Genomic DNA, 11,919 nt, shown 5'->3' with positions numbered 1-11,919 from the left:
ACTGGTCCTGACAAGTCGGGTTGACACCTCTAGGGAGGAACTGGGGGAGGCGGGGCCCCATTCCCGGGGCCGGAGTTAGAAGGAGGCCTTATCCATCCTTCCCCTCCTTCCGGGGATGCGGAGCCCCCGCGGGAGTCGCAGAAAAGGGCCATTGCCACTTTAAATGACTCAGGAAGTGAAAGGAGGCCGCCTGACAGGGAAAGGGAAAGTGGAACCGGGGCGGCGCGGGGGCTGCGCGCCGCGATCTCGCCGGGGTAGCTAGAGGCCAAGGCGGGCAGCGCGGCGTGGGGGCCGAAGGGGGCGCGGGGCCGCCGCGCCGGAAGTGGCCAGGCTGCGGGAGGAAGCGCAGCGGGCGCCGAGCTTTCAGCTGGCGGGAAGGCCCTCTGCTCCTGGGCTGGGCGGGGGCTGCCGGGAGCAGGCGGCACCGGCGCCGCGGCCCCAGGCCCGCTCCAAGGCACCACACGTCCCAAGCGGGCGGCGATTCCCTGGGACAGGACCGGGTGGGGAGGAGGACTTGAGGTGGCCGCGAAGGCCAGTGGCGATCTCCGAGGCCCCACGACCTGGGCCTCGTCCCCGCACCCACATGGCCTCCGGAGGGGGCGCGGCCTTGGAGGAGCTGCCGCACGACGGCACGTGTGACCAGTGCGAGCCCGACGAGGCTCCCGGGGCCGAGGAAGTGTGCCGAGAATGCGGCTTCTGCTACTGCCGCCGCCACGCAGAGGGGCATAGGCAGAAGTTCCCCGGGCACCACCTGGCCGAGTACATCCACGGCGCCGCCCAGGCCTGGACCTGCCCAGTCCAGGAGGAAGGCGAGGGAAAGGAAGGCGTGGAGGCCGAGGCGGGGAATGAGAGAGACGTAGAGAGCGAGGTGGGGGAGCAGAGCGAGTCCGAGGAGCACAGTGAGTCCGACGAAGAGAGCGAGACGGAGGAAGAGAGTGAGGAGGAGAGCGATGAAGAGAGCGAAGAAGACAGTGAGGAAGAAATGGAGGATGAGCAAGAGAGCGAGGCGGAGGAAGACAACCATGAAGATGGAGAATCTGAGGCCGAGGGAGAAACTGAGGCAGAAAGTGAATTTGACCCAGAAATAGAAATGGAAGCGGAGAGAGTGGCCAAGAGGAAGTGTCCGGACCACGGGCTCGATCTGAGCACCTATTGCCAGGAAGATAAGCAGCTCATCTGTGTCCTGTGCCCAGTCATTGGGGCTCACCAGGGCCACCAACTCTCCACCTTAGACGAAGCCTTCGAGGAGCTAAGAGTAAGTATTGGGTGTTCAGAACTTAGGCCTAGAGGTCGGGACGCCTGGGTTTCGACTCAGGTGGTGTGGTTGTGGCCACATTCCCTTTCATCATGTCCCTAACAAGCTTGTCTATTCAGCTTGTTGGGAGCAGTGCTTGTTCACCTTTTTGGTTGACCTGCTCAGAGAGTCGGATGAAAGTTCTGAACTCCGACCCAAGGAAAACACGCGTACAGAAAATCTAGAATACCGTTGCTGGAGAGCTGCAAGCCTCTGGGCTCTGCATCCCAGGGAAAGCATTTCTTGGGAGTTTTGACCCCACTTAAGCCGATTCCCACGGCATCACCATTGTTGAGACGAGTGCCCTGACTTCGGGCTCTCGATGAGGCACCCTCTTTGCCTGCTTGAAAACAGGGGAAACCATGGTTCTGCCAAACGAATCCGAGCCGGTAAGGATTCTCCAAGGTTTGGGTTTTGATAATGTCATGTGTGCCCTGATTGCCTTTTATAGTCTTCGTGTTTGTTGATAACTTGTCTGGAAGCGGGGGGGAGAGGGTGGAGACAAAATTGGGATGGGAGTGGGGGTCCAGTCCACCATGTTTTGTAAGAGGGGCTTGCTGGTCCCCTAGAACAGTGTTGGAAAATACGCGATAGACATTAATAAATATTGGTTGAATGAATGAATTTGCAAATGACTTGCCTTTTATTTAAATTGTGGATGTATACAGTCAGTGAGAGAGCTGCTGGCATTAACCAGGGGGGAACGGTTGAGTGGAGAGATCAGTTCATTCAGGGATGAGGTGCTTTGTGCATGTTGTCATCTTATGGCACCTTTTGATTCCATACATAACCTTGCAGTTGCTGGCACTGACATAACAAATACTTTGATAATGAAAATCCCTGTATTAAGGTTTTCCCTTTATTGTAAAATACGCAGTGTATAAAAATATATGCATAGGCTAACAAGTAATTATCAAGCACATTCTGTGTAAGCTCCAGTCAGATTAAGAAAGAGAACAATAGCAGTATTAAAGCCCCATGCCCTTTTCCAGGTATAACCGTCTCCCTTCCCCTTAAGTAACAACTATCCTGACTTTTGCAGTGATAATTTCCCTGCTTACTTTTATACTTTTACCACATATGGATGCATTCCTAAACTTATTTGAACTTGGCACAATTGGTATCATACTGTTATCATGCATTCTTAGGGGTTTTGCTTCATTTTTTTCAACATTGTATTTGTGAGATTTATCTGGTGGGTGGCTGTGGTTTGTTCATTTGTATTGTTGTATAGAATTTCATTTTATGAATATGCCTAGTCTGTCAGTAGTGAACATTTGATTCACAGATTCTGGAGTTTCCGGCCATTATTTTAAAAATGTTGGTATAAACATTGTTGTTCATGTCTCCCGGTGCAATTCTACATACATTTAAATGGAATGTAAATCTAAGAGTGCAACTTTGGGGTCATAGACTATGAATATCTTTAATATTATCAGATGCTGCCAACTGTTTTCCAAAGAGGTTGTACCAATTTACATTGCCAGTGAAGAGCATTTGAGAGATCTTGTTCTGTATCTTCACCAAGACTTGCTATTACAGAATTTTTAATTTTTGTCAATCTTGTGAATAATATCTTCTTGTTGTTTAAATTTACATTCCTCTGGTTACTGACAACCTTGAGTATCTTGTATTTCTTCTTTTGAAGTGCCCATTTAGGTCTTTTGCTCACTTTTCTATTGGGCTGTCTATCTTTTTCTCATTAATTTATAGGACATATTAAACATTTATTTCTGACTCCTTTGCTGTTTATATGGGTTGCAAGTATCTTCTACTCTATTTTCTTTCTTAAAAAATTTGTGCCTTGAATGAAGTTTTTCATTTTAACATAGAATTTATCAAGAATTTCCTTTATTGTTAATGCTTTTTGTGTCTTATTCAACTTAGTATTGATTTTTGTGTAATGGAGGTAGGAGCTCAATTTCATTTTCCTCCCCATACAGATAGCCAGTTGCCACCTGCCATTTATCAAGTGTCCATCCATGAATGAATGTGTTTCTTGGCTTTTTTATTCTGTCCTATTGATCTATTAGTATGTCCCTGTGTGAACAACATGTTTTTCTCAGTTTCCATAGCTTTGTAACATGTCTTAATGTGGTAGAGCAAGTTCCTCCACTTTGCTCTTCTAGGAGAGTGTCTCAACCAGTCTTGGCCATTTACATTTCTTACTATTAAGTTACATAATATAAACCTGCAGGACATTTTCTGCATGGTATTAAATTTATAAGCCAACGTATGAAGAAATAATATCATCTCAGCATGAACTTTTCTGATCCATTTTATTTAGGTCTTTTTATTGCCTTACAATAAAGTTTTATATTTTTTTTGAAAGGTCTTGTACAACATTGTGAAATTTATTCCTGGATACTTAAATTTTATAGTATTGTAAAAGTTTTTAATTTTTTTTTTCTAATTGTATATTTAGGAATATGATTAACTTTTATATATTCTAAATTTCCTTACATATTCAAATAATCTGTAGGTTCATTCTACATACATTACCATATTATCCCATAAAGAGGGAAAAATTTTTTTTATTTTCAATTCTTATAACTTTTCTTTTTATTGCCTTACTGCCTTGGACAGGACCTCAACTATAATGTTTAATAGAAGCAATAGTGGGTATTCTGGCCTTGTTCCTAATTGAGGGATTATTTACAACATTTAACAAATAATGTGATTGTTTGGTTTTTATTATAGATATATTTTATCTGATTAAGAAAGTTCCCTTCTAGATCTAGTTTATCGAAGAGTTTTTATTAATATTGAATGGATACTAAATTTTACCCACTGCTTTTTCTTTATCGGGGTGTTTGTGTGATTTTACTCTATGTTAATGTGATTAATTACATTAATTGATTTACTTTTTAAATTAAATTTAAAAATCAGTAATATGTTCACATGTCTCAAAAGCCTTTCACCTTTGCCCCTTTCACCATTTTTTTTTTTTTTTGCTTGTCCTTCAAGTGCTTCTTTCAGCAAATACAGGCATATATGGTCTTATTTCCATCTCTTTGTGTCATTATTATTATATTGTACAATTAAAGCAACCTTGTGTTTCTAGGATAAACCCAACTTGGTCATGATAAAGTATCCTTATATTTTTTTAATTTGGTTTATTAATAATTTATGTAGGTTTTTAATTTATATTAATGGGAGAAATTAGCTCATAAATTTCCTTCCTTGTACTGTCCTCTTGAGATTTTACCATCAAGGTTATGTTGACTTCATGGTGTGAGTTAAGTTGTTTGCTTCTCACATATTTTCTTTTTCTTTCTATTTTAATGCTCTGGAAGTGTTTGTATGAGATTGGAATATTTCTTCCTAGAATGATTGATAGAACTGACCATGAAAGCCTCCTGGACTTGAGAAGAGAGAGAGAGAGAGAGAGGGGAGGAGGAGGGGGAGAGAGGGAAGGAAAGAGGGCAGGAGAATTTTATTTTGGTTCGTATAGTGTTTTTGGCTATGATTCAGTTTAATGGGTATAGCTCTGTCCAAATTATCTATTTTCCTTAAGTCACTTTTGTTATTTTTCCCAGAAGTTTGTTTATTTTGCCTAAATTTTCAAATGTATTAGTATTAACTTGTGAATCATATCCTCTTAATATCTTTTGTTCATACTGCAGCTATCCTCTGTATTCCTTTATGAAAAGTAAGCATATTCACTTATGATCTGTCTCTGGTATTTCCAGTACAGGAAGGCTGATGACATCTGTCCCAGGATCCTGTGGCACGTTACATTTTCTAATTTTTCTAATTTTGTGGATCTCTCTCTGCTATTGTTTTTTGATAGTATTTTTCATGTTTCTTTACTTCCTTTTGTTCATTATGTTTGACTGCATAGCTTCTCATTGCCTTTAAAAAATTACTTGTGGGGATTTCCCAAGTCTTGACATGGAAATGTATTCTTTGAAAGAGGATTTGCCTTTGCTTCTGCTAAGGCCTGACCACAACTTGTTTAGAATCTACTTAAACTAAATTAATTGCTTGAGACCAAAATTTCAGGAGCTGTCTTCCCGTTTATAACCTCTGATTTCTTTCATCCCACCCCAAGCCAACCTTTTCGATCCATTTTGTTCTGCTCCAAGGCAACATTCCCTATAGTCCCCTTTTGAGAGTAAGATAGTGAAAGTTTCGTCTGCTTTTTCCTCTGGGATTTTGCTCTCTGGCAGGGGTGGGAAGATCCCAAGTCTGTGTGGAAAGGGTCTCCTTTAAATGTCCCACTCTGAGCATGCCATAGGCTTTGCTTTCTATTGCCTTCTCCTGTCCTGCCTCCTCATTTCTGACCCTAATCAAATAAATGCACAGGCCAGTTTCTTTCCATCAGTAAGTATGCAGAGTTCTAAAGCTGCTTTCTGTACTCTGCTTATCTTAACGTTGGAGCAGTATTACTAACTAAACTATAGACTTTATTAGAATTTCACCAATTTTTCTGCTGATGACATCTGTACCAGGATCCTATGGCACGTTACATTTTCTAATTTTTGATGACTTTGATAGTTTTGAAAAGTGCCAGTCAGGTGCATTGTAGAATGTCTCTCAGTTTGGATTTGTCTGATGTTTTTCTCATGGTGTAACTGGGATTATGGGTTTTTGGGCAACGTAAATTCTCTTTTGTGAGTTGTCTTCTTAAATTATTAGCAGGATGTCTTGGAAATAACTCAATAGACCTATTTGTTTAAAATTTTATTTTGTAGCTGTAAATACTCCATTGTGTGTCATTCATTAAATTCATAACTTTATGATACTATGTTTTCAACTTTTGAATGCCTATTTTTTACTTTTTGAAGATATGTTTTTCTGAATCTTTTGGGATATGATTCTTGATTATATGTCACATTTTCATGTTTTTTCTTATCGCATATTCTTTCATCCTACTAGATATTTGTTTAAAAGAATTGTAGACACTAGAGTAATATTTTTCTTCCTCAGAAAGGGCATGCCATTTGCTCTGTTAGGTAGCTAGGATGAGAGGCTGAAGTTTTTGACCCAGTAATGATTTGAGGTTAGCCAGAGCTTGGTTGCAGCTTTAATTAGTTTCAGTTCACCTCTGGTTTCAAATGTTTCGAGGGCAATGTGCATTTGCTTATTGGCAAGAGAGTAAATCTCTTGGGATGTTAAAAGTGTCTTGGCATGATGATGAGGGCAGGTGATGTTTGGTATACTGCATTCATTCATCCATTCATTCATTCATTCAGTGAGTATTTACTGTGCATCCACCAAGGGCTGGTACTTTCTAAGCGTTGGAGATACAGCAGTGAGCAAAATGGGAGAAGTCCCTAATTTACTGGAGCTTATATTATAAGGCAATAAAGAAGAACAAATAAGCAAATAACCATGTAATAAGTATTACAAAGAAAAAAATAAAACATAATGTAGGGTTAGAGTGAGGTAGGAAGTATCCTAGCTCTGCCACTTGCTTTTTGACCTTGGGCAAGTTATGCAACAGTTTGGACTTTTTTCCATATCTCTAAAATGGGTGTAATGTTAATAAATAAAATTGGATTTTGTGAGAGTAAATGACTTAGTTTGTGATAAGATGCTTAAGACATTGTAAGTGTTCAATAAATGTTAGCTATTGTTTTTATTATTACCATGAGGAGTCTATTTAAACATGCAAACGTAGAGTTGAGTTTGTACAATATGTTTGATGCCTCAGTGCCCCAGGCTGTGAGTGGCCAGCATTGGTGGTAGAAGGCCAAATTGGTGCCAAGGGCTGCTCATACCTAAAGCAAATTTCAGAGTAGGCCAGAATGGGCAGAAGACTGAGTGACTGTACAGCAAGGGGCCACTAGGGCAGAGGCATCCTGAAGGCTAGGCCAAAAGAACTAAGGTGAATACCTTGAAGAGACAACGTTAACACTTAGTCACCGAAGTGACTTAAACATCATTCATCCATTCATTCATTCAAAGAGAGGGCAAGGGAGGGAGAGAGAGGGAGAGAAACATTGATGTGAAAGAGAAACATCAATTGGCCACCTCTCGTACATGCCCCGACCTGGGACCAAAACTGCCACCCAGGCATGTGCCCTGACCAGGAATCAAACCAGTGACCTTTCCAGTTTGGCCCCATAGGACTTCGTCTCCAAAGTATTTTGAATTGAGCCTGTTCTCCAGCTTTTTCATAGAACTATAGTTACACAACCCAAATTATGACCTCTCATCTGTGTCATAACATTTCATCTCATGGGCAGGTTTCCTTTACTGTGACCATAATTTCTGGCCTGGAAAATGGATCATTAGGTCTGACAAAGGAGCTTGATCACGTGTAAACATTTATTCATATGAAAGTTCTTATGAGGGGCTGGAGTATATGGAGGAATTGAGCAAAAAAAAAAAAAAGAGACTCATGGACACGGGCAATAGTATGGTGATTGCTGGGGAGAGAAGGGAGTGGGAGGAGGTGGAGGAGATTATAGGGGGATAAATGGTGATGGAGGGAGACTTGACTCGGAGTGGGGAACTCTTCCTAGGGTATAGAGATGATGTGTTGTAGAATTGTGCACCTGTACCTGCATAATTTTGTTAACCAATGTCACCCCAGTAAATTCAATAAAATGGGAAAAAATTCTTATGTTGTCAAGGGAATTGGCATTCATATTTCCATTTAATGAATCATTTTTGTTAAGAGTAAAAGTGCTACTAAGTATACTCACAACTGTAGACCAGTAGTTTAAAAAATATTTTGAACATAACTTATAGTAGGAGAAATATATTTTACATTGCGACCTTGTTTGTATGCACGCGCGTGCACACACACACACACACACACAATTCAAATGGAACATTGTTTACCTTAATGTATATGATATGTTCTGTTTCTATTCTCTTCTGTTCAAAAATAATTTCTGGATTTTCCCGCTAAATTGCTATCATTGCACACTAATGGGTTACGTCCTGCGATTTAAAAACCCTTATCTAGTTCACTCTCTGATCACCTGAAGAAAAGGGGGAGTCTTATCAAAAGGGAAAGGGAGTAGGGTTGGTAGAGTTCAGCCAGACCAGCACTGAACCTGTGGAGTTCTTAACATGGCCTTGTCAAGGACAGACCCAAAGGTTTTGAGGCCACATGCCATGCTCTTGAGATCATGCCTTTAAGATTGGTATTTGGGGAGAAGAATGTTTCCTTAAGTGATGCTGAGAACAACGACAGGGGGCAGCTGGTTAGGGGGCACTAGTAGCAGGGTGTTTTGAAGGATATAAGCATATGCTCAAAACAGCTGTAACTGTAGAGGGGCTGGAGGTGGAGGTATGCTACTGCTGTATCCCATAAAGGTCAATGGCTCTGGCTCTTTAGCCAGCTCATAAGAAGCAGTAGCATACTCTACTAGTATGCTGCTAGTAGCTCTAGTAGGAAGGCAGAAGGTTGAGGGTCTGCTGTAACTCTGGCGAGTAACTTTTTTTATTCTTGTCCTAAAGGATTTGGAGTACCTTCTAATAAAACTTGGAAGCACTGACTACACAGTGGTTCACTTAGTGTCCTATTTGCTTGTATAATAGACAAAAGCTGTAAGACTAAGGTAATGGGAATGGCTTGGTATCAGTTGCTGCCGCCTGAAATGGTTTTATGGAAAGTTTATGTGAGGCCTGCAGTTTTGGGGTTCCTCATCTCAGTCCTTCAAAATGTAGTAAGTCTTAGAAGTATGCAGTGAAGAGGACACACTGGACACTAGCTTTCATGCAGTTTATCTTGTAGCTGGGAACAAAGATAAGTAGAGATATTTTGGATGGTAGTATGTACGATGAAAAAAGTGAGTCATAGTAATGCAAGAGTAAGTGGTGTGGTAGGAGAGGGTTACTTTTTGATGACGTAGTCATGGAAGTTATTTCTGAGTATCTGACATTTGGGCAGAGATGTGAACTATGAGATCTCGCAAAGAGCTAGAGACCTTCCTGTTGTATTACTATTCAGTGCTGTTTGTGCAAAGACCAGCAATTTTTAGCAGAGACAATTGGTTTGATTCATACAACTGTTCATAAAGGGATTAGATGGCTCTTGAGGTAAGAGGAATTGCATAGTTCTAGCAATTGTAATGTGCCGTTAGCACAGGTGAAAATACGACCCTGTGGAGAGAATATGAGCTTACAGGGATCCCTTTTACAACAGCTCAATTTTTCAGGGGATCAGCATCCACGGTGATGGAGCTTCATTAATGGGAGCCTAGAGGGCTTTTGCAGGGTTAAGTGGAGGGGAAAAGCCATCTAACTGTGTCCTGTTAAGGGCATGGACTCTTCCCACAGTCTTCGTTATGAAAATTACACTTGACAACCTAAGAATTAAAAAAAAGTCTGGGGGAATAGTGGTTAAGGCCAAAAGAATGGTGACTGCAAAGGCTTTAAGGTAAAGGTGAACTTGGAGTGTTGAGGGATAGAAGAAAGGCCATGGAGTAGAGTAGAGTGAAAGGAGTAAGAATTGAGGTCTACAGAGTAAACTGTGTTTCTTACCTTGGTGCCACATTTCTAAATTCCTTGTGGGGTTGGGGGATTCTTTAGAAAAGACCTGTGGTTGACCCCACCCCAGCAAATGAAATCAAATCAAAATCTCTGGGGATGGTCAAGTATATTTTGTAAATGTCCTTTAGGGATCTGCCTCATATTCATCTCAAGATTAGATTGGAGTTATTGGGTTTGGGGAAGAAAGTCACAGGGTTAAGGGTAAATATTATCACGATGACATTACTGATCATATATGGAAGACAGGATCTTCAAGGTAGAGAACAGAAAGTTCTCAGGTAGTTTCTATGACCCTCTCCTGCAGTGTCTCATGAACAAGGATCATGTAATGTCTCATGCACTAGCCTGGAAAATGTCCCCTTGCGCTTCCTTTACTCACAGGTCAACTTCTGAGTGTAAGCTGATTCTTAAAAAATGATTAGTCATATTAATACCTAGCACTCATATAATGCTATGTGCCAGGCACTGTTCTAAGTACTTTGTACTTATATTAACTCATTTGACCCTTGTCATAACACTCCAGGTACATTTTATTATCTCTTTTACAAAAGAAGGAAACTGAGGCATATAGGGATCAAATAGCTGGGGTAGGGTCATACAGTTCAAACGTAACAGAGCTTAGCTAAGTGTCTTAACAGCTGACTCAAGAGAAAAGATGTAAGCTTTCTGGTCTCTCTTCTCCCAAGAATCCTGTGCGTGCTTTTGCTCTTCCCTGACCTTTCAATCAAAATAGAATGGGTTAATAGGCATTTTATACTATTAGACAATTGCTCTTCAGGGTAAGGTTGCTGATGAAGGACACTTACCTCCTTTGAAGATAAAGGAGTGTATGTCTGTGGCACCAACTTTTCTTGACCACAGCTCATGACATGGAAGTTGCCCTGCCTGTTCATTGGTATATTCATCTTTTCTCTTCCCTTGCATCTGACTCAAGACTGAGAAGTCAGAGGCTGAGCTGCATCAGTGCACAGTGTGCCTTCTGCTTGAAGTTAGTTTAGTCTGGGGTGACCAGGTCAGTTTCATCCTCCCATTCCTGTTGGTTGTTTTAATATCCAGAGCCAGGGGCTAAACTTGTTATGTGGCAGGAAGGATGCTTGTGGACCTTTTAGAAGAGGGGACAGATACAGACAAAGAATGGGTAGAACAAAAACTTAAGTTTTGATATGTGGGGTGGAGGTGAGAATGGGGTGAGAAACACAGAACTCTGGCCCTGGGAGATTAAAATCCTTTGCATGTGCATTTTTGTTTTGGGGTGTATCATTATGATAGGGATCAAGTCAACATGATATCAGGGGAAAAATTAATATTGATGCCTTTTTCAGATGTCAAAAATTAATTGAGAATAAAATAAATAAATAAAACCAGCCCTGGCCAGTGTGGCTCAGTTGGTTGAAGTGTCATCCTGTAGACCAAAAGATCATGGGTTCAATTCCCGGTCAGGGCACATACTCAGGTTGTGGGTTTGATCCCCGGTCAGGGCACATATGAGAAGGCAACCAATCAGTGTTTCTCTCTCAAATCGATTTCTCTGTCTCTCTTTCTCGCCCTCCCTTTCTCTCTCTCTAAAAGCAATGAAAATAAATAAAACCAACCAAACAAAATTCTCCAAATATACTAAAGGCTCAATCCATAAGTTATGGCAATTAAGCATATGGGCAATGACTCTGAGGTACATTATAATGTGCTAATTATTCTTGTTGAACATTTAATTATAAAACTCACTTCAGATGTGTTTAGCTAGTGTTTTTTTTAATCAGGTGGCAGAGTAGTCTGCTTTAAACTTATATTAGAATATATATTCTGCTTTCAACTTATATTTTAGAATATATATTCTTATAGATAGAATATTAGAGAAAAACATTCATTGTAGTATATTGATACTATAGCCTATAGTTAACCTTACTGTCAAACACTGGTATTTTTTAAGTTAATTTTATTATCCGAATAATCTTTGAGTACTCATAGTGAGCTGTGTGACCTAGTCAGAAGAATAACAAGTGGTTCCTGACATCAGGAAGCTTACAGTTTAACAGGAAAGATAGGAGAGGTGCAAATAGTAAGTAATGGGGGCTCAGAGGAAAGAGAAATTAGTTTCTGCTGGAGACATGGAATCAGGAAAGATTTCTTGGAGGTGATGGTGTTAGAGGTGGGTCTTCAAAGATGGATAGGGT

General features: G+C 41.0%; 1 protein-coding gene across 2 annotated transcripts in view; it reads left to right on the top strand.

Moving 5' to 3' along the window:
* The first annotated feature begins 422 nt into the window (after positions 1-422).
* Positions 423-11,919, top strand: part of TRIM44 (tripartite motif containing 44) — a 109,342-nt gene continuing 97,845 nt past the window's right edge. For both annotated transcript variants that reach the window (XM_054585902.1, XM_054585900.1), the window contains exon 1: positions 423-1,255. In XM_054585902.1, coding sequence (XP_054441877.1) covers positions 584-1,255 — 672 coding nt within the window. In that variant the 5' untranslated portion in view covers positions 423-583. The remainder of the gene's footprint in view (positions 1,256-11,919) is intronic.

This window comes from Pteronotus mesoamericanus, unplaced genomic scaffold (genome assembly GCF_021234165.1).
Source record: "Pteronotus mesoamericanus isolate MK-2021 breed Mesoamerican mustached bat unplaced genomic scaffold, CSHL_Meso_final contig_90, whole genome shotgun sequence".
Taxonomy (NCBI): domain Eukaryota; kingdom Metazoa; phylum Chordata; class Mammalia; order Chiroptera; family Mormoopidae; genus Pteronotus; species Pteronotus mesoamericanus.
The sequence above is the reverse complement of the archived record's forward strand: the minus strand, read 5'-3'. Positions and strand labels throughout refer to the sequence as shown.